General features: G+C 41.7%; 1 protein-coding gene across 5 annotated transcripts in view; it reads right to left on the bottom strand.

Moving 5' to 3' along the window:
- The window catches only part of dst (dystonin), a 99,943-nt gene that overhangs the window by 6,191 nt on the left and 73,643 nt on the right, over nucleotides 1-20,109 (bottom strand). For all 5 annotated transcript variants that reach the window (XM_041049411.1, XM_041049412.1, XM_041049415.1 and 2 more), the window contains 37 exons: nucleotides 18,065-18,226; nucleotides 17,700-17,870; nucleotides 17,228-17,394; nucleotides 16,134-16,293; nucleotides 15,575-15,901; nucleotides 15,332-15,416; nucleotides 14,758-14,999; nucleotides 14,443-14,649; nucleotides 14,171-14,290; nucleotides 13,943-14,050; nucleotides 13,646-13,864; nucleotides 13,358-13,561; nucleotides 12,652-12,883; nucleotides 12,079-12,305; nucleotides 11,857-11,979; nucleotides 11,642-11,743; nucleotides 10,875-10,976; nucleotides 10,329-10,502; nucleotides 9,988-10,143; nucleotides 9,514-9,711; nucleotides 8,807-8,935; nucleotides 8,054-8,224; nucleotides 6,717-6,872; nucleotides 6,246-6,452; nucleotides 5,842-5,961; nucleotides 5,040-5,209; nucleotides 4,765-4,924; nucleotides 4,003-4,197; nucleotides 3,792-3,920; nucleotides 3,291-3,434; nucleotides 2,853-3,041; nucleotides 2,579-2,708; nucleotides 2,222-2,385; nucleotides 1,956-2,118; nucleotides 1,708-1,862; nucleotides 1,551-1,625; nucleotides 1,330-1,347 (listed from right to left, as the gene is read on the bottom strand). In XM_041049411.1, coding sequence (XP_040905345.1) covers nucleotides 1,330-1,347; nucleotides 1,551-1,625; nucleotides 1,708-1,862; nucleotides 1,956-2,118; nucleotides 2,222-2,385; nucleotides 2,579-2,708; nucleotides 2,853-3,041; nucleotides 3,291-3,434; nucleotides 3,792-3,920; nucleotides 4,003-4,197; nucleotides 4,765-4,924; nucleotides 5,040-5,209; nucleotides 5,842-5,961; nucleotides 6,246-6,452; nucleotides 6,717-6,872; nucleotides 8,054-8,224; nucleotides 8,807-8,935; nucleotides 9,514-9,711; nucleotides 9,988-10,143; nucleotides 10,329-10,502; nucleotides 10,875-10,976; nucleotides 11,642-11,743; nucleotides 11,857-11,979; nucleotides 12,079-12,305; nucleotides 12,652-12,883; nucleotides 13,358-13,561; nucleotides 13,646-13,864; nucleotides 13,943-14,050; nucleotides 14,171-14,290; nucleotides 14,443-14,649; nucleotides 14,758-14,999; nucleotides 15,332-15,416; nucleotides 15,575-15,901; nucleotides 16,134-16,293; nucleotides 17,228-17,394; nucleotides 17,700-17,870; nucleotides 18,065-18,226 — 5,961 coding nt within the window. The remainder of the gene's footprint in view (nucleotides 1-1,329; nucleotides 1,348-1,550; nucleotides 1,626-1,707; nucleotides 1,863-1,955; nucleotides 2,119-2,221; nucleotides 2,386-2,578; nucleotides 2,709-2,852; nucleotides 3,042-3,290; nucleotides 3,435-3,791; nucleotides 3,921-4,002; nucleotides 4,198-4,764; nucleotides 4,925-5,039; nucleotides 5,210-5,841; nucleotides 5,962-6,245; nucleotides 6,453-6,716; nucleotides 6,873-8,053; nucleotides 8,225-8,806; nucleotides 8,936-9,513; nucleotides 9,712-9,987; nucleotides 10,144-10,328; nucleotides 10,503-10,874; nucleotides 10,977-11,641; nucleotides 11,744-11,856; nucleotides 11,980-12,078; nucleotides 12,306-12,651; nucleotides 12,884-13,357; nucleotides 13,562-13,645; nucleotides 13,865-13,942; nucleotides 14,051-14,170; nucleotides 14,291-14,442; nucleotides 14,650-14,757; nucleotides 15,000-15,331; nucleotides 15,417-15,574; nucleotides 15,902-16,133; nucleotides 16,294-17,227; nucleotides 17,395-17,699; nucleotides 17,871-18,064; nucleotides 18,227-20,109) is intronic.

The raw sequence follows: 20,109 nt of genomic DNA on the forward strand, positions 1-20,109 counted from the left end.
ACTTTCTACAACTATGACTCAGGATGCATTGACACTGATGCAGATCCAATGCAGCTAGCTCCAATGACACACTGAGAACAACATGAGGAATGGTTCAAGTCATTTCCGTCTAATCCACCACAGTGTGACACGCAGACATGACCAAACACTGATGACCCTCCACTAAGAGCCTGTTATATTATGGTATCTCTTAAACTGGTAAAGATCTTGCACTTGTATGATTATCAAAATGATTTAATGCCACTGGTGATTTTAGTGATCAAATACATTAAAGGTGATGATGATCTGGAGAAAAAAGAGGCACAAGAAACATCTTAAGAATAACCATTTACCAGAATACAGCTTTCCAAAACTGCAACGTGTAGGTGGGGGGTAAGATTTTGATTTTCCCTGTTTGCTATTGTCTCATCGCCGATTAAGGAGTCATGTAAGCAGTGAACCAGACCAAACTGTCAAAAGAATTATTTCAATTCAATGTTGTGTGATACATCAATACAAACTAGTTCATAAACCACCACTGATGCCCCTATCCCCTCTCACTAACATTACTGATCTTAATCCAACAAGCTTCAGAAAGCATGTGGCATATGAACCCATCATCTGTCATGAATTTTACATTGCAACATGCAATTTATAAAGACATATTAACTCAGCAGGTAAAATGAGTAAAGTAGTCATTGAAATCACAATCAGGTTGCCCAGCTATGAAAGTAAATTGATAAACAGTGTCAGTTACACAAAAGTGTATCAGCCAAGGTTGAGGTAAATCATTCCCATGATACTGAAGCGCCAAAGGCAAGCACACAGAAAGCATTATTTTCCAAAATGCCCAGCAGATGAATTTATGCCCATGGACCAATAAAAAAATATGGGCTGAAATGGTACTGGCACGCTAATATTATATTCTCTGAAACTCAAAAGCAGATGTATAAACATTTTACTGCACTACTTTACACCTGGATTGTCTTCTTTTTCAACAAAACAAAAACTTATGTCATCAGAATAAATTGAAATATGCCATAATCGCAAAACAAAAAAAAAAAAACAACTTAAAAACACAGGTGCCTTTAATGCTTCTTTCAGAAGTCACTTTAAGTCAAACTTCATATTTGGATCATATTCAGCTACCATAAATTGTTGGACCGAAAACATGTCTTAGGCCAATGTTGCATGTGGATTAAATCAGATGGCCACAGATTTTTATTTCTACTTCTGAGTTCCAGTCTGTAAACATCAGCCAAGAATCTGGGCAGAGAGTGTTAATTGGAAAGCAAACATGATAAATGAAAGGGTGTAAGGCTTGATAGAGAAGAAGACGTTCATATGTACCTGGTTTCCAAGGTAGAACTGTTGATGCGAAGAACAATAAAAATATGGAATAGTTAGAGTTTTGATTGACACATTTTTCAGCATATTCAACACTTACCTTCCATTGAAAATTAATTACTTCAGTTCTTAAAGCATTTCATAATCGTGGTATAGTGTGTAATTGATGAAAGAGACTAATGATGTGGCTTTTAAATAAGCCCAGCAGGTAAAAATCTGCTTACCCGGTATTTGTTGGCACCAATTTGCTCCACTTGGAATCGTTTTGGACATTTGCATTTTGCCACTTGACGAGTAACCTTCAAGAAGAGAACATTTTATTGAACCACGATTTTTAAAAACTTGAGAATTTGAAATTCAAAGCATGAGAACTTCTTTTACCTCATCTTCAATTTTGTCTGCATCTGTTAGTGGTTTGTAGGCATCTTTGTTGGGATGAAGAGCTGCCACAAACTCATAGTAGTCAATGTAGCCGTCACCGTCTCTGTCAAATATGTCTGCCACAGCGCTCATCTCCAGACGACTGGTAGGGAATTCTATTGAAAAGCCATTCAGTTTTAAAAATTAAACATTTTGCTGACATGTGATGCATGTTGCTTCAGTTGTAACTTGAACTGTTGAACACTTACTGGAGGAGAGAATGCCCTCTATGAACTCCTGTCGGGTCACTTTGCCATCTTGATCTTTGTCGATGCGGCGGAAGAAGTCCATGACACGAGACTTTTTATGGTTCATCCAGCGCATGTAGCGCTTCCGCCACACATCAAAGTCAAAGTTGGCAAATTCCTTCAACTGCACATAAAAAAATATGATGATATAATGTGGTGTCATTAACAAATTTGCAGAAAAAGTGTGCTTGCAGTAATACGGAGAGCAGGTCTGAGTGTTGGATTACCTCCTCCAGTCTGTCCAAGGCATCATTGAGCTTCCTCCTTCTGTCCAAAGCCAGCAGCCACACGTGCTGCCACTTAGTGACCAGCAGGTTGACCCGGGGGTTCTTGGTTTCAATGGGAGCTTGTGTTGCTGACGCATACATGGTTTGTGTTGGAGAACGTTTTCCTGCAAGTGATAGACCAAAAGCGTCAGAGTGACTGTGTTTTCACCGTGCATTCAGGAGGAATAGATTAGCAATGACATCATTCCAGGTGCTAAAATAGGACAAGAGGAGGATGTCGCGTCACCCTGCAGTGACTCAACAGTTGGCCAGATGGCTCAGGTCACGATCTATGAGGGGTATTAGTGGGATACATACTTCCAGCTCTTCCTTTGTCAAGCACAGGGATCTGAGACTGGATCTGGGGCTCCACAGCAGCCTTCCTTTTGTGTGTCTTGGTGATTTTGTCAACATCTGGTTGCTTCCTGGTCATTTCCTCCATGAATGCCTGCAGGGAACAGCAACAAGTTTCTATCAACTACTCAGAAGGCAGTTAGCTATTTTAATTGGAGATAGCCAATAAAATCTTGGCAAGAAGAAACAGCAAAAATAAATAAACTGTTTGAAATACTGAAAAACTTTTTTACTTTACCTGATGTTCTGATATAAGACTTTTGACCTCTTCAATCTCCTGCGGCAGCGGCTCCTTGTCCTTATCGTTGAGGTTGGTCTCAGCCCACTGTAGCCAGGTCAGAAGATTCTCCAGCAGCTCCTGAGTGGCTAACAGCTCAGTGAGGGCCGTGGCCAGTCGCTGCTGGTGCTGCCGGGCCCAAGCCTGCACCTGTTACAGTGACATTATACACATTACACACACAAAACAGAGACAGAGCTTTTCCTTTTGTCCGACCAGGAACACCTATGCCATCACATGTGTGGAAAAGTTATGCTAAAGCTACAGTGATCTGTGCAAAAAAAAAAGGTTGGAGTGAGCCTTAATTATTGTAGCTTGGAGGTGTAATTGTGCTCTGTAATACCTGTGGGTCTGACAGAGCAGAGAGGCATGTATGCAGACATGCAGCTGTGAACTGACCTCTTCAAACCGGGCTTTAATGATGGTGTTCCAGTGTTTGATGGTTGTGATAGAGTCTGGATGGCAGATGCTCAGAATGGCCTCACCCATACTGGTTGCTTTATTTAGAGCCACTCGCTTTTCCTCCAGTTTCTTCATGAACTCCTTCAAAACAGCAAATGGAAAAGAGTTTTGATTTGCGACTGGATTGTCTTCAGCAAACATTAAAAAAAAAGTAAAAGTTGTTTTAAAAACAAGCGAAGCAGAGTTATTTAAATAACATGAAATCATAGTTTCAAAAAAATATCCCTGACACTGCATTGTTGGCATGGACGATGACGTGGCATCTACTTGAAGACATGCTGCAAATTACAGAATCAGGGTCTTAACTGAATACTCAATGAAAAAAGAATGCCACCGTGTTTCATTACTAAAACAACCAAAATTGTCAAAATATAAAATGTATATGTAAAATCAAAGTTTTGCTCAAGATTAAAAAAAAACAACATTTGTATTGCTTACCTTGTGTTGTTCTATAAGTGCTCGCAGAGCCTCCTCGTCATCAGGCAGGCTGCCATGGAAACGCAAACCCTGCTCTGCCTCAGCCAGCCACTCCAGCAGGATATGAACAGTAGAGTGAAACTCCTCAGCCTGCAGAAAGAAAACACAGATCATGTCAAACTCATGGATTCACTTTACCTTCTGCCTAACAACTGTAGGGTCTCTACAGTACCTGACAAAGAGCCTGCTCCAGCCGGGCCTGTTTGGACACCGAGAGGTTGCACACCGTCTCCCAGCGAGTGCTCAGCTCCTGCATCTGGACTTTGACCCAGGACGAGTCATCATGACTGCTCTCGATCAGCTCCCTGGCTGAACGTTTCAGGGCCTGAACGCTTACTGTCCTCTTTCCCAGCTCCTTCTGGAAAACCTGCAGGGGACAGTCGGCAAAGGAGACAGTCGGACAACATGAGTCCATACACAAAATCCTGAAATGTACCACCAAAAGTTTAATTAGAAAAACTTTCAGTTCTGTCCTAAATGTACTTCTGACAAGAATCAGTAAAATGTTTTTTTTTTTTTTACAAGATTTGTGTAATTCAAGCATATTCTTGCAACCAACCTCTGTTGCTGATGTTGTGCAGTTATCATTAGTAACATTGGAAATAAGAAAATATGACAACAGTTTTCCAGACACCCTTGCTGGACAGAAAACTTCAAAGAACAGGAACTCTCAATAGAAAGATACAACAATACTAGCTCTTTTGTTGTTAAAATTTATAGTCCAACCATGCTGTGGTTTAAGTGTCCTCTGTCTTCTGTTATGATAACAAACAATCAGTGATGAAAGGAAAATTCAGCGTTAATGCAGCAATGAAAACATTCATTCTTTCTTTTTGAAGCTGGGTTTTGATGCTGCGGCTAAAAGAACAGAAATCAACAAGCAGGTCGTAAAATGTGGGATGTTTTCTGTCCTTGGTCTGGTGTTGTTTTATACCTTGTGGTTGTCAATCAGGTTGAGAACAAGGTCTATGTCTCCATGTACGGGCTGGTCTTCAGCCAGCTGAGGTTCCACTCTGTACAGCCAGTCAATAAGAGCCTGGAGAGCGTCTGTAAACTGGCCGGAGAACAACAGGGCCTCCTCCAGCTTGTTTTGTCTGCAGGAGAGACCATATCAATCAGAGTAAATACACCTTCGGAAATACACCAAATACTCTGATGGTAGTTTGTGGGATTAAATACAGCAACAAAACTGGGAAGATGTATCCTTACCTTTCTACTGACTTGCCACACACAGTGTCCCATTTGTCCCTCAGTTCACTCAGCATGTCGTCCAGCTTCTGATTATCATCCTGAAGGGAGGTCTTGTCTTTCAGGGCCCGTCCTGTCCGAGTGGTGGTGTCGTACACCGAGTGCTTGCTCCCCAGAGCTTTCTGGAACTCCTGTTTAAGAGAAAAGAAACATCTTAAGTCAAAAGTTATGTTTAGAGGCTTGCTTTGAGTCTGTATCTTTGGATGCACACAGTTACAATGAACCTTCTAAAGAGATTTTCTTCTTACTACTCTTGGTATATCAGATACTATCCTAATCTGTGTGTGTGTTTTGTGATTAAGAAGACAGTATTCTGTGCGGGAAACAGAAAAAGGGGTCAAAACGCAAGAGCCACTGTTCAGCAGAGATTAGAAGTATCCAAAAGCAAGGTCACCCCTAATACATTTGGTCCATCCTGGGATTATGACAGGATTAGCACAATCTCCCCACATAACACTGCATCGAAAACAAAAGGGAATGGGCAGCCTGTAACGCAAGCAAATGCACGACTAATGCATTCTGTAGATATTGTAATTCCTATAAATAGCTTTTACTGTTGGAATTATCTACTTCCAACTCTCATATATTACACTGATTCGTTAAACAGCTGTCTCATTATTCTGGCTCGTGAAAAATGGTTTGGATGCCGGCGTCGTTTCCATTAATTGAATGAAACTCAGCTGTAGATGCTGTCAAAGGTCCATGGCTATCTCAACTTTCATTCTGTTCCCCAGTAAACCGCGATAAGATGATGCTCAGTCACCTTGTGCTGCGCCAGCTGCATCTTGATTTTGTCTGGATCATTGGCAATTTCCACCTCCGAGTCCAGAGCCTTCTCAGATTCGTCCAACCACTCCATCAGTTTATTCCAAGTTTCGTGGAACTAATGAAGGATAAAGAAACCAACGCAGTGTAAAGCTCTTTGAAAAAGGTATGATTTCACTTGATTTATTGCAGAGTCCTGTTTAATGTTCACATGATTAGGTTTTCAAGCCCAAGAGCAACGTAAGAGGTCCACGTTAATGAAAACACTATAATAAGCTTCAGACAGGATATGCAACAGGCTTAATGTACTATTTCCAGAGCTTTCCAATGTTAATAAAAAGCCCTAACAGCAGTGAAACAATGCCTATTTCAACCCCAGTATAAATATGCATAGAACGGTACCTGTTTGGCTCTCTTCCTGCTCTCATCCAGCAGCCGACCTCGCTCAACAGACCTCTGTACCAGCTTCTCCCAGCGGCCTTGCACGCTAATCAGCAGGTTCTTGATCAGGACCACATCCTGTTTCTGGCTGAAGTACTTCAAATGTGTCCCTGTCTTGTCCAGTTCAATGATGTGCTCTCTGTGGGAGTTCACCTCTGTCACAAACATCTGCACAAATACAGCACAGCACAAAGAAAAGAGAGGTTTACGCTGGGTGTAAAGGAGTTACAAGCTATTTAACTGAAGCGGAGATCATGTAATTAATATGATTAATGTGCTACTGATTGTATGTGATACCAATACTTTTTTATAATTTTTCATTTTCCACGAACAGATAAACCAATCCTGCACTCACATTAAAAAGAAATTTCTTGTCATCGGCATTTCATTTCATCACAGACTGTGTAACCCTCCTCTCTGTGCAAACATTACCTTATGCTCATCAATCTGAAACATGATGGTCTCCAGTATGAGGGAAGCGGGGGAAACCATGTTGAGCGTCTGCTCCGCTTGGGTCAGCCAGTTGATGAAGTCCTGTAGAGAGTTGTGGAAATCCGTGGCCAGTGTCAAGGCTTCTTCTAGTTTCACCTGCAGACACAACACATCATCAGGGTCCAGGCATAGTGATGGAAATAATCCTGTTATCTTCTCTCTCTCAACAGACCGCTATTATAACTTGTACCACTCTAAACAATATGGAAAACAAACCGTCTGGTTGCTACAACATTTGATGTAGAGGGGGGAAAAAAAAACAATTACTCTTCAACTATGCCAAACCTGACCTCTATTTAAACAGAGGAAGTTAACATCTCTGGAGAGGCTGATGGTGAGGCAGACATGCAGCGATGAGCTTTTAATTGAATGAGAGAAACATCTACAGCGTCTCCACTGCTGAAAAACATCCGTTTGCTACAGCCAAGGCCACTGGCACAGGCTGATCACAGGACAGTAAATGCCGTGTTAATGACATTACAAACATGATGAGTATTAATACGTTTCCCTCATATATCGTGGGTCATGTTGAGAGTCTTGCTAAATATGGATTGCAGTTTAAGTCGCTGCTTTACTTTATTATTTGAATACTACTTTGTGTGAGTTTGTGTTCCACTCGCTACACCAGAGAAGTGTCACATTGCTGCAGAGAGTTTGGCAGCAAGCAGCTGCAACTCTGCACAGCCCTAAGATTTACCAGACTTTACATTCCCGGGAACAGGACCAAAGTAAATAGGAAGCAAAAGCAAAATGTTACAGCGAATGTTCAAGCAGCCAGAATGAGAAGCTCCATATCTGGAGTGAAAGTGGTAAGGGAGAGATGATTTATCTTTTTATCATGTATGTAAGTGTTGATGTTTATTTATTGTAGCAACAAAAGTGAGAAAATGTTTTTCTAATGGTATAATACATAAATAAGATTTCTGAAGGAACAACACAGTGACTGATGGGTCTTTATTTTGGCTCAGATATTAGCCTAGCTCTATTATTTATTTAATGCACTTGTCGGCTCTTCACTATGGCAACGTATGAGACAAGACCATTCCACGCTGACTCAGAGAGCAACTCGCCTGCGGTGATCTACAGCTCGACCACATCCTGTGTGTGTCCTTGCCAACACTCTGTCCTTACACCATTCATTATCAGCACTGGGATTAGAGGCTTTCAACTACAGAGTCATGGCTCAAGTGCATGTCAGCAATCTCTCACTGGGATCTAAATCTCAAGTTGTGAATCATTAAGCTAAGAGCAGCGAAAGCCATTCCGTGACTCCATACCTTTCTTTCAGCGACCTTTCCCTGCACGGCTTCCCATTTCTCCTTCAGGTTGGCGAGGTCCTGCTCCGTGTTGCTGTCGGGACCCTCGGGCGCCATCATGAGCAGCTGGTGACCCTTGTTCAACAGCTCCTGATACAATTCCTCCTTTGCCTCCAAGGCAGAACACAACTCCTGCAAGAAAATGCACACAATGGCATGAAGAGAGCGACGCTTTCGTCAACCAGACTAAATTACAGTTAAAGACAGCTCTGCATTTACTTTTGGATTTTGCAGTGTTCAAAGTGTGTGTAATGAATTTGTCTGTGCTAAGACCAAACCCAGTCCAAAAATGGTGAAAGAATGAACATGGTGAGGAACAAAGACACTCTCAGAGGTATGTTCCCACAAACATTTAAACAGTATAATATTACTAATTTGATAAAAGTGATTGCTTTCAAGTAATCCCTCTGTTTTCGGTTCTATAAAATTCCAGCACTGGTGGTTCTTTAGGGAAAATTCGCCACAAAAGTGCTTTGAGTTTCTCCATCAGAGAGACGGAAAACAAAAAAGGAAAACATTCCGAAATTCATTATAGTCAGACAAACCTGAATCAATTCGAAACACTTTTTTGTCACCTTCTACGGGGGGATGCAAGGAGTGTATTTTGCAGTGTCATTTAATTTTCACACTTCAGATAAAACACAGAGAAGACATAGTCGTCTCCTTACAAGCCCTGCCATCTGTAAGCGGCCTTTCATATTGTTAAACACATACCAGATGGGCGTTAAGCTGCTCCCGGGCCGTGTCTGGTAAGCCTCCCACAGCCTTTGATGCCAACAGCTGACGTTCTGTGTCTTTCAGCCATTGCTGCATATCTTCTATCTCACCATGGAAACCTTGGGCCTACAACACAATACAAGCTGAGTCAGGACAAAAGGTGTCACACACACTCATTGTTAGCAACCTATGGCTCAGAGAGGAGGATGTCGGAGTTATTAATTCCTTGGATTCATTTTGCTACCAAAGCTGGCTTTCTGCGCTGTGTAGCAGTAAAATAAAAAACACATAATAGTGAAGCTTTAATTAAAAATCACAAAAAATAGTATTTTTTAAAAAATAAACTGTCTTTATTCTTTGATTGGATTGTTTGGCACTTTTTTTCTGATAAATATTCTCATCTATGAAAGCCCTCTCAGTCTGGCACAGATTATGAGTTTGAAGAAACTTTTCAGACAATTCTTGAATAAAAGTCTAAATCCAGGGGTTATTTCTGTTCCTCATATCCTCCTTCACATCAAAGCAGCCCCGTAAATGTCAAAGTTATGAATAGAAACTCCACAGGATGCAAAAGGAATGAGGAGGGGGAAGAGAAAGGAATCACTCCTCCAACATACTTGTTCCCCTGGGAGAAAGGATTCTATCGCAGCTTATTAAACAATAAATAGTGATGAATGAGGTTTGGGCTTATGAACTTTTCATACCTGAAGCAGAGCGCTCTCCAGTTGTTGCTTCCTCTGCTCCGTCTTCTCCAGGATGGCTTTCCACCGCTGGTTCAGGTTCTCCAGTTTGGTCTGCAGACCAGACGCTTCCTCACCAGCGCTGGACTCCACCAGATCATTACCAGCTTTGTTCACCGTCTCCACTGTTGCTTTATGAGCCAACACATCATTCTGGAGAACCTGTGGAGATGAAACAGCCAGAAAGAGCTTGCTTTATACTGATCAGTGCTTATGTTTGAGTAAAAGATCACATTAGAATATATTGTTTAGTAAAGGAGAATAAATCTACTGCTTTGTAGTTCCATGTCCATGGGTTAAATGAAATGTACAGTCAAGTGTGGTGAGCACACATTTACTCTGCTACTGATGCCCATTTCCTAATCCCATGGCTTTTAGCTGAAACTACTTATTTGAATGAAAAAATAAAAACACAAGATGGGAGGAGGTGTGTCGTACATGGTGCTTGGCGAGCTCTATCTCGATGGCTTTGGGGTCTCCTCCTGCCTTCCTCTGTTCGTTGAGCAGGTCTTCGGTGTGGCTCATCCAGGCCAGCAGCTCGTCCAGTGCGTGCTGGAACTGGCCCAGAGCCAGAAGGCCTCCCTCCAGTTTGTGCTGGATTAATGACAGATTAAACCATTAGATATTGCAGGGAGGGAAAGCGCTTGACATGCATACAACACATTCCACAGGCTTCTCAGCCACTGTTGAGTCGAGCTTCAAAAAGCAATCAATAAGATTTATTGCATGCTGTTTAAATTGCATATAAAATGAACAACTGGTGTAAACGGGTGTCGAACCTGTCGGCTGATGATCTTCTCATCCAGGTTGTCCCAGAGCATCTTGAGCTCAGACATCGGCTCCTGGATGGCGCAGCGATCCGCCTCCTCCGTCACCTTCTTCAGCAGGAGTCCCGCCTGGTGGTTCAGGCGCTCCATCTCGATCTGCAGCTGGTACGCCTCTCCTTTGAACTCCTGACAAAACCAGCACATACAGTGTTACACCCAGTCAGTCAACAGGAGTACAAAGTTATACAGACAATACCAGCTTTACCTTTGGTAGCATAAGATTTGTATTACTGGACATCAAAGTAAATGCGACTACTTTATGAAGTTATTTTTAAAGAGCCTTTGTACCTGTACAAAACAGGTCAACTAGGATATGTTATGAATCAAGCACTCAACATGAACACAGCTGGTATATGACAGAGCTTCTCTAACAGTGAATACTGCATTTAAGTTAAAGACATAAATTAATCAGCCAGAGCAGAGGTGAATTATCATATTTTCAGCATATATATGAAAAATTCTCCTGTTGCATCTTTACACAGAAACACAAGACGGTACCTTGAGCTCTACAATCTGCTGCTTCACAGTTTCTAGGTCTGTGCCTACAGGTGACATTGAATCCAGTTTGCTCTCCAGAATATCCACCCAGTCAAACATTCCCTGTGCACAAGGTGAGAAACCATTGTTACTGAGAGAAAACAAAGCTTAGTGCACAGGGAGTCGTGTTTCACGCTTAGTGTCATGTTATGCAATAAATGAAAAAAACGGTTGGTCGGTTGAAGTAAATCCATATGGTTGACAAGTTAGGGAAACAAATGCGAGAAAAACAAGCCCTTAAATTAAATAACATCATCTTGAAAAAGTATGAGTGCAATCTTTAAAGTGAAGGTAAAATTAAAGCAGCTGTGTAGGTTTCTTTCCCCCCACAAAAAGATCTTAGGATCTTACGAGTTTAAGTGTGAGCCAAATATAGAAAAGCACTGTAGTTGGTGTTTATTGTTTCTAAATTAATAGACTTCTCATAAAATGTTGTATAACTTCAATCAACTGCAATAAAAAGAAAAACGCACTGTAATCTGCGGTTTCATCGGAAGGCCTTAAAAACTAGCCGACTCACTTTCAAACACATAAATGTGTCTCTATGAATGTGTCTCTCCCCTGTATATTCTCAGACAGGTTATTCAATAAAATCAATTTTAAAATAAAAAAAAGTAATTTTAAAAAGTCAGTAAGTTTTGGAAGAGCTTCACCAAAGTTACCAAAAAATCCCATAAAGGGTTTTATTGTGTTGCCCTTAAAAATCCTTGAAGCAGCAATCAAAGTACCTGCAGGCCGTCTTGAAACTGCACAGCAGCCTGCATGGCTTCTTCCAGCCTCTCTACTCTCTCCTTCCAAGTCTTATTGAGATTCTCCCACGCTGAATTCACCTGGAAAAATGACACAGGTCTCACCACAAGCCACATGATGTGGGAAAAGAAATAAAGTATGAAGAGGAAGATATCTTCACAAAGATGGTAATCTAGAAGAAGTAATCTATTACCTCATCAAGACTTTTCTTTATCACAGGTTTATCAGGTTCCCCACAGGCAGTCAAAAGCTCTGCCCCTTGGTTTTGAACCACATCGAGCTCTTCCTGCAGCCCGTCAATCTCCTCCTTAAATCCCTGTGGAAAAAAAAGGAGTTAAAAAAAAAAAAGAATTCCTCCCTCACTCTTAATTATCCATGGGCCGATTCAGTAATTTCATTTTGGGGATCTGCCTACCTCCACAAACTCCTGCTGCTGTTTGACGACCGAGGGATCGACTCCGGGCTCCTCCAGCTCCCTCAGGAGGTCCTGGCTGTCTTTGATGGTGATGATGAGAGCGCAGTGGTCGCACCAGAACTTGTCTGCCAGGTCCATCACATCCAGCAGCTTCGCCTCCCGCTCTTCCACCAAGGCCTGGATGTCGTTCCACAGGAACACCATCTGGTCCAGTTTGTCTTGTACAGCTTGTGGGAGAAACACAAGTGACAATTATAGCAAAGACAAAATAAATGAAACACACATCTCACATATGCAGGCTTAATATTTGGGGAAAATATTTGGTCTATTTCTCTTGATTCTTCTTTGTGCCTGAAAAAAAAGAATGGCATTACAATCATAATTAATTTAATTATCCTAATGCCCTGTTATAGTTAAACCCCTGTAACTGCCAAAAAAGCCTTTACCCTTTTTGTTGGACTATTACAACAAAAGTAATTGCTTTATTCCATAAAAAAATGGACTACACAAAAAAAAGATATTAAACAATATTAAACAAATAAGACAAATAAGACAATATTTTGTATACCATACCTTTAGCAGATATGTCCTTGTCTGCCCCTTCAGACCGTGCAATCATCTCCTCGCCTCGCTGTCGCAGCGTTTCATAAGAAGGCTGCAGTTTCTCCAAATCCACAGAGACTGCCTTATTTTCAGTAATCTGCTCCCTGATCTTGTCCACCTCCACTGAGATGGATGGAGGCTGACGCAGGCGCTCAGCGATCCGCTCCAGGGATTCCAGCATGGGGTCAATTTTGTCATGGAACTGGTGGAGAATGAGGAGAGGAAACACCTCAGTTTGTACTTATACTTCATATAGCAATGTCACTGACGAAAGCTGGGAAAGCGTTTGGTTCTTCTGTTACAGAAAGACACTGTAGTTATATAAAGAAACAAGCCTATAAAACTAATTTGTGAAATCCATTTGTAGACATAACCTTTTGAAAAATAAATACCTGTAGGCAAAGTAGAACTGAAACTCTCTAATTAGTGAATTAACTGATTAATCAATCATCTGAAAATGATTTCACTATTTTTTAAATATATAGTAGTTATGATGTAGTAGTACTACATCAGACAGATTTAGCTTATTGGCAGATTATCAACATTGAATATGGAATTTCTTTGAAATTATATCATGGATGGACAGGACCCATGAAAACACTGTGGTATATATTAAAAATAGCCATGAAAATGAAAACTTTTCCTTAGGAACACCTAATAAACAACTGCTCCTCACCTGGGTGGATTTGGAGATGGCCTCGTCCAGAGTGGCAGCTCTCTGCTTGACATCAGCCTTCAGTTTGCTGTAAAGTTGGTCAGTAGCTGTGTACTTCTCTCTGATGGGCACTCCCTCCACTGGGCTGAGTTCAAGTAACTGAGGCCCGGTCTTGTTCATCTTGTCGATGTGGGGCTTGTGCTCGGCAATCAGCTCTCGCATTTGCTGGAGAGGACGTGACATATTCAGTTTAGCTTTTCAATGGAATAAAAGTGTTGTACTAAAGCTCTGCTCCTGTCGGCTCCTTACCCTGAGCTCCTCTTGCTGCTGCCTGAGTGTCTCGTACTCGATGGCAGGTGGGGGCAGCTGGCTGAAGGTGCTCACGGTTTCCTGAAGCCACGGCCATATCTCCTCATAGGTCTCCCAGAACTGACTGGCCAGAGACTGGGCTCGCTCCAGCTGCAGACAGCGCTCCGAGTTCAGCTGACTCACGATACTGTACTTCTCCAAGAGAGTCTGGGTCTTGGCCTGATGAAAACCAACAAAATCTTTTAACATGATATATTCTTAATTGCCTGTTTCAAATTTACAATAAGTTTCTTTCACCTTCAAGATTTCTTTCTCTTCTGGGTTTTTGTTGTTCATGACGACCTTTCCTGTTTTCACAATCTCATCCACAGCATCTTTGTGCCTCATGATGTCCATGGAGAAAATCTGGAAAACCGGCAGAGTGGGTTTGGCTGGACGTTACAAAACAAACCGCTGTGTTTACTGTACTTTGTTGAAACTGAGGGCTGTGTCTATCCATACACACAAACATTATGACGGCCTAACCTTCTGTGCTTGGAGCTGAGCTGTGTTTTGGTCTTGCTCCAGCCTGATCTCGCCCATCGACAGCAACTTCCTCTCAGCTTCGGTTAGCCAGGAGAGTTCAGCATCTACAGCCTGATCAAACTGGAAGCAAACAAATAAAAATTTCAGTCTCTGATGTTTTCAACTGACAAAAATGTTTCAATATCTAAATTAGAAAATACCATAAAAAGTTAAATGAAAACAACAAAGAAAGCCAAGTGAGAAAAAGTTGCTTATTAACATCCCTGGTTTACCTGCTGTGACTTGAGTATGTCGGCGTTGATCTGGTCGACCTGCTGGGTGACTGTGTCACAGACAGCTCTGTACCGCTCATTATCCTCAGTCACCAGCTTGTCCAGACCCTCACGAGTGTGCCAGGGGATCAGATCCAGCAGAGAACTACTCAACTCATTCAGCTTGTCCATCTCAGGTTTTTGGTCTTTGGTCTCCTTCAGCAAGGTCTTTTTCAAATTTGCATGAAGCAGAGAAGACAGCAGTTGTGTGTGTGTTCCATTTGGTATTTATTTCTTTTAGAGCAAATAAAAAACTTTTATTGTACAAAGACTTACCTTCTGCCTGCTTTGTGCATGAATGAGCTGCTCGCCCACTGGCTCCTGATCAGCAAAAGCACTGACCTCGGCTTCTACTTTATCTAACCAGGAGCTCAGGTCCTCATGAGTATGTTGTAGCTTTGAAGAGAGACTCAAAACACGCTCCAGTGTCTTCAAAACGTTGTCACTCATAGAGTTGATTTCAGCATATTTGGTTTTTATGCTGTCCAGTTTGCCTTGGATAACAACCACCTCATCACCTATGAATAGGAAGTAAATTATTATATATTAATTTAGAGAGTTTTACATTTCTGCTGTATTATGGGGGAAAGTACAGCACAGTGATGATCTTCTCATCTAGCTCTCGGCAAGAAAGCCAACATACGTATTTCCCAAAATGTCAAACCAGTACTTTAAATAAGTTGGCAGATGAAACAGCTTTCTGAAAATTAGATTTTAACAAATTTTGTCACAAATTTTGTTGTTGAGCTGCTTCATGGACACAGCGAGAAACCTTATTATGTGTATTACAGAGACAAGATTGTTTGCTCAGATTCAGCGGTATGAACTGTGGTACTCAAGTCAAACATGCCTGTTGTTTGCTTCAGTAGCTCCATCCCGTTAGAGATGGCCTGGTCAACATTCTTCTTCCTCAGCTCAATATCACTTTGTAGTGCCTGAAAAAGAAAAAAACAACCTTAGAAAGATATTGACAGTGACACAAAACGTTCCAATGTAAATAATATATGACAAATCACTAAAATCAACTGAAACATGACAAATGGAGCTTAAATGAAAGGACAAGATAATGCTTGGCCTGAGGAGGAGTGTATACCCGTTGTTCTGCCAGATGCTTTTCGAGAACCTCTATTTTGTAGTCCTCCACGGACACTTCACCCAGCTTTGTGTGCACCTCGCTGAGCCAGTTCATGAGGGCCACTTCATCCTCTCCAAACAGCTGGGCGTTTGCCAGAGCTTGCTGCAGCATCTCAGCTTTCCTCCTGCATCGCTCTTGGAGCTCTATGTAACTGGCTTGGGTGGAGTCCAGTTTGGACTGGACGAACTCCTTATCATCCACTGAGCTCACAGTTTTGAGCATCTGACCCAGACTGACAGCCTGAAACAGGTCTTTACTGTGATTCATAATTTCCTCCTCTAAGGCCTGACCACGAGGGATGAGAAACAAACCAAGGAAATATGACAAAAACAGAAAACACACATAAAACAGAAATATGAAATTGAAATTAAATGAATAACGTAATGGAGAAATAATGAAAAGCACAAACTTAAAGTAACAAGCAAAATGAACCAAACTGAATTCAGCTGAAAATAACCGATTGTGTCATAAAAACATTCAAAAACATATGGTAATGATGTGAAATGATGGATATTACCTTATGCTGAGAGATCTGATCTTCCAGCTTAGACGTCTCAGTGCCGATTGGCTCAGAGTTGGCCAGGTGTTTCTCTGTGGTGGCGAGCCACTCGCTCAGGGGCTCCAGAGTCTCATGGAACTGCTGAGTGACCACTAAGATGCTCTCTAGTTGCTTGTGCCTGACACATAATAATAACAGTATCAAACGGTTAGAGGCAAAGTACAGTCTTCTCAGTTATATGGACACTCAAGTTCATCGCTGCCACACCAATACTTCACACACAGCTTTGCAGTTACCAGTATTATGGCTCCATTAGAGGCTCATTTATCTGAACTTGGTTTCGATTTAGTTTCTACTGTATCTGAGAGTGCTATTTTATTTAGTGTGCTTCTACACAGTCAGCAAGAAATTTCAAAAAGTCTGGGATAGGGGAGAGAAAGGTGTGTTGCACTGCTGGATGAGGCTGTTTCAGGAATTTAACCTATAGTTTTAACTACTACAACAATGATCCTTAGATGCCGACAGAGGTCTACAGTATTTAGTGCAGGGTTTGGCTATACTCCTTCAACACATTTAAATGCTAATGGCACAGTGGAACTGAGCCAGCTGAAACTACTTTGCCAATATTTGTTTTTTGGCAAGTATCAGCAACACTTGCTGATACTTGCAAACAACATTTGTTTCTGTTGTTCAGCGTCTTTGAGTGTCCGGAAAAGCGCTATACAAATTTGATGTAGTATTATTATTATTATTATTATTATTAATACTTGCTGGAAGTAAGTTAGTAAGTTAGTTTTTTAAAAAAAAAAAGTTAAACAATGCCTGTATCCACCCGTTTCATCATTTTATGGTATAACTCTTCGTTGTTAGTGCAAATTCTGAAGAATTCTGAAGAAAGAAAAAAGATGTGTTTCCTAAAATGTTGAACTCCTTTAAGCCTCTTAAAAGGTTCTTAAAAGGTTTAAATATTTCCAGAACCAAATAAAGGCAAAAATAGTAATGGCTGAAAAAATCACAGTGCTTTAAATCTTTGGAAAACTTTTCTTTAGTAACATTTAATTTTGAGGCATTGCATTTCCAAGTGTTTTAACATTGCTGGTGTTTAAACAGACCTGTTTTCAGCTTTCTTGAGCAGAGCGTCCCACCTCTGCCCCAGGCATTCGATCTCTTTTGCAACCTTCTCCTTATCCACAGACTCTGCCAGTTCTGCGACCTTCCCTCCCTCCTTTTTTATCAGCTCCACTGTCGGCTTTCGGTCATCCAGCAGTCTCTGTAAGAGCTGTCAAAGGCAAACAAAAGAGGAGAGTTATTGGGCGCCTTTAACATGCTCTGACGGTGAGCATTGCTTGGTGGTGAAAAACAGTAAATCTAACAGGCACAAATTGAGTGTCCATTAAAGTAAAAGCTTTGTGTTCCACGCTCTTGTTCAACAATGGATGTCAATTAAATAAGATGAATGGCAAAGCCATAATGTTTTGTGGATTTTCTAGTGTTGAAACAGAAAGATTAAAATAGAACTGCTGCTGTGTTCTGAGTATCTGTTCCTGTGTGTTTATGTGTTTGTACCATGTGATACCGGCTTACTTTCTGCTCTTGTATCTGTGCCTTGACCACTTTGAACTCTGCAGAAGGAGGTTTCTGATTGGCCACCAGCTCCTCTGTGTCAGTCAACCAGCTGAGCAGTGACTCCAGAGCATCCTGGAACCTCCCACAATGCAACAGAGCTTCGTGCAGCTGGGCTGAGCGTTCAGCAATCTGCAGACCACATGGTAAATATAGAAGTCACCTGTTTTGAACAGCTCACCAGTAACTCATCAAAGGATAATACTATAATAAATAGTAAGAATGAATGACTCATTATACTGCCAACATCTCTTTGTATTTCCACTAATGACCAACAGTCAAAAGCAAACATCAGCCAGTCAGACTGGTAGTATATAACAAATAACCTTTTTATTGAGGGTATTCCACTTTGTGTTGACATCCTCCAGGTCATCCTCAAGCTTCTTGGTGCTGGTGCCTTTGGCAGCATTTTGGATGAGGCCCTGGCCGAGGGAGTTGATGTCTTGAAGCTGCGTCTGCAATGGATCAATGTCCTCTTTCTGGAAAGTCTGAAGGGAAATAGAACAAATCAGAATAAATATTTTATAGGTGCTCAGATTACAATGTCATCAGTCTCATTCGGAGGTTCATTAAACTGGCTGGATTACTGTTGCAACTGTTCAAAGACCAATGATTTTCATGATGCTTTACAAGCTTTACTGCATTTTTCAGAACTTCATTTTCAGAATTGCTCTCTGCCATGACTCTGTCCTCCAAATATTATTTTGTCTTGTTGAGCTTTACACAAATCCTTTCTCCAAAATATCTGAATTGCTCTCTGCCATGACAACAATAAAAATAAATAACACTGGATGATCTTTTTTTTTAAGATTATTTTTTGGCATTTCCGCCTTTATCTGATAATGTCAGAGAAGAGAGAGAGAAGGTGGGTGGGGGCGTGGGGGGGGGGGGGTGACGTACAGCTAAGGGCCCGGGTGGGATTTGGACTTGGGTTGCTACAGTAAGCTCTACCAGGTGAACTGCTGGGGCTCCCCCTAATCCTTTTAGGCAGATTTCAAGCATAAATACTGAAATCTAAACATTCTCAAGGATTTGTTGCTGTTCTCTGTTTTATATCACAGTAAACCTTTGAGTTTTGGACTTTTGGTCACACAGAAAAAATATATGGCGCAATCAATTTAGGTTCTGCAACTCATGATTGGCATTTTTTCACTTTTCTCTGACATTTTGTAGACATGACAATTAGTTGATTAACTGAAAAAATACATGGCAGATGATGATGAAAATCATTCTTAGTTGTAACCCTGGGGAAAAAAAGACTTTAAAATTATGCCAGAGAGTTCTCCCACTTCCTGAAACACAAATGCCACGACATCGCCACAGGTTTAGTGTTAAAATCCAGCTGACATAAACAACTCTCTAACCAGTCAGCAGCTTCTAAAAGGGCAGAGCACGTCTAACTGTAAAAACACAGCTGCGCACAATCACACAGACAGATTTCCAGGCTGAACTGGTAAGAAAAACCTAATTCACCCATCATGTAATCAGATATGTTTAAAATATAAATAAATAAATAAAAAATTGCAAGCCACCAGCCAGGAAAAACTCATCTAAAAAGGAGTATCATCTAGTGAAACCTGCTGAACCAGCTAATGAGCAAAACTCAGAAATGAAGAAAGCAGCTATTTTTGGGCACCTGTGGGGAGAAGTAACCCATAGGGTCCATTTCAGGACACGTAGTGATGGCATTCAGTAGGGCTTCTATCTCATGCTCTCCTGTGTGCTGGAATTCCTCTAAACTTTTAGGCAGACAGGCCTCCACTGACTGCAGAAACTCCTCCAGCTCCTCCATGTTGTATTTGGACGCTCCTTGTTGCACAGTACATGGTTTTGTTTGCTGGCGGCTCTCGATGGGTAGAGTTACAGAGTTTCCATATGTCTCAGGCTCTGTCACCACCACACTAAGCAACTCACAGTCATCCTGACATGACACATCCTCTAACAGCTCAGCAGTGGACAGCTCATCATAGTCTGTTAAAGTCCTGGAACGCCATCCAGAGCTATCGTTTCGTGTCCTGGAGGCTGACCCTGAGGATGACCTCCCTGTGGAATATTTGTATTCTCCATTACTCAGGGTGTCCTTTTCAGTGAGTTCACACACACCAGATTCCGCCGTTCGAGGCTCCTGGACCAAGCTATTACTATGATAAAGAGACCGGCTGTCCCTCGCAGGTGAGAACGGAAACTCTTCCTGCCCCGAGCTGAGCGACCGCAGAGTTTTCAGGTCCCCAGACATATGCATCGCCTCTGAGGATGACAGGCTCCTTGTACTGGGGCCTGCTCTTTTGTGGGATCGATGAGCACGCCGCTCCCTCTCCACAGTAGGACTGTACAGCCCCGAGTCCTCTTCAGATGTCAGTGAGCTGGTCAT

The sequence above is a fragment of the Toxotes jaculatrix genome, chromosome 11 (assembly GCF_017976425.1).
Source record: "Toxotes jaculatrix isolate fToxJac2 chromosome 11, fToxJac2.pri, whole genome shotgun sequence".
Taxonomy (NCBI): Eukaryota; Metazoa; Chordata; class Actinopteri; family Toxotidae; genus Toxotes; species Toxotes jaculatrix.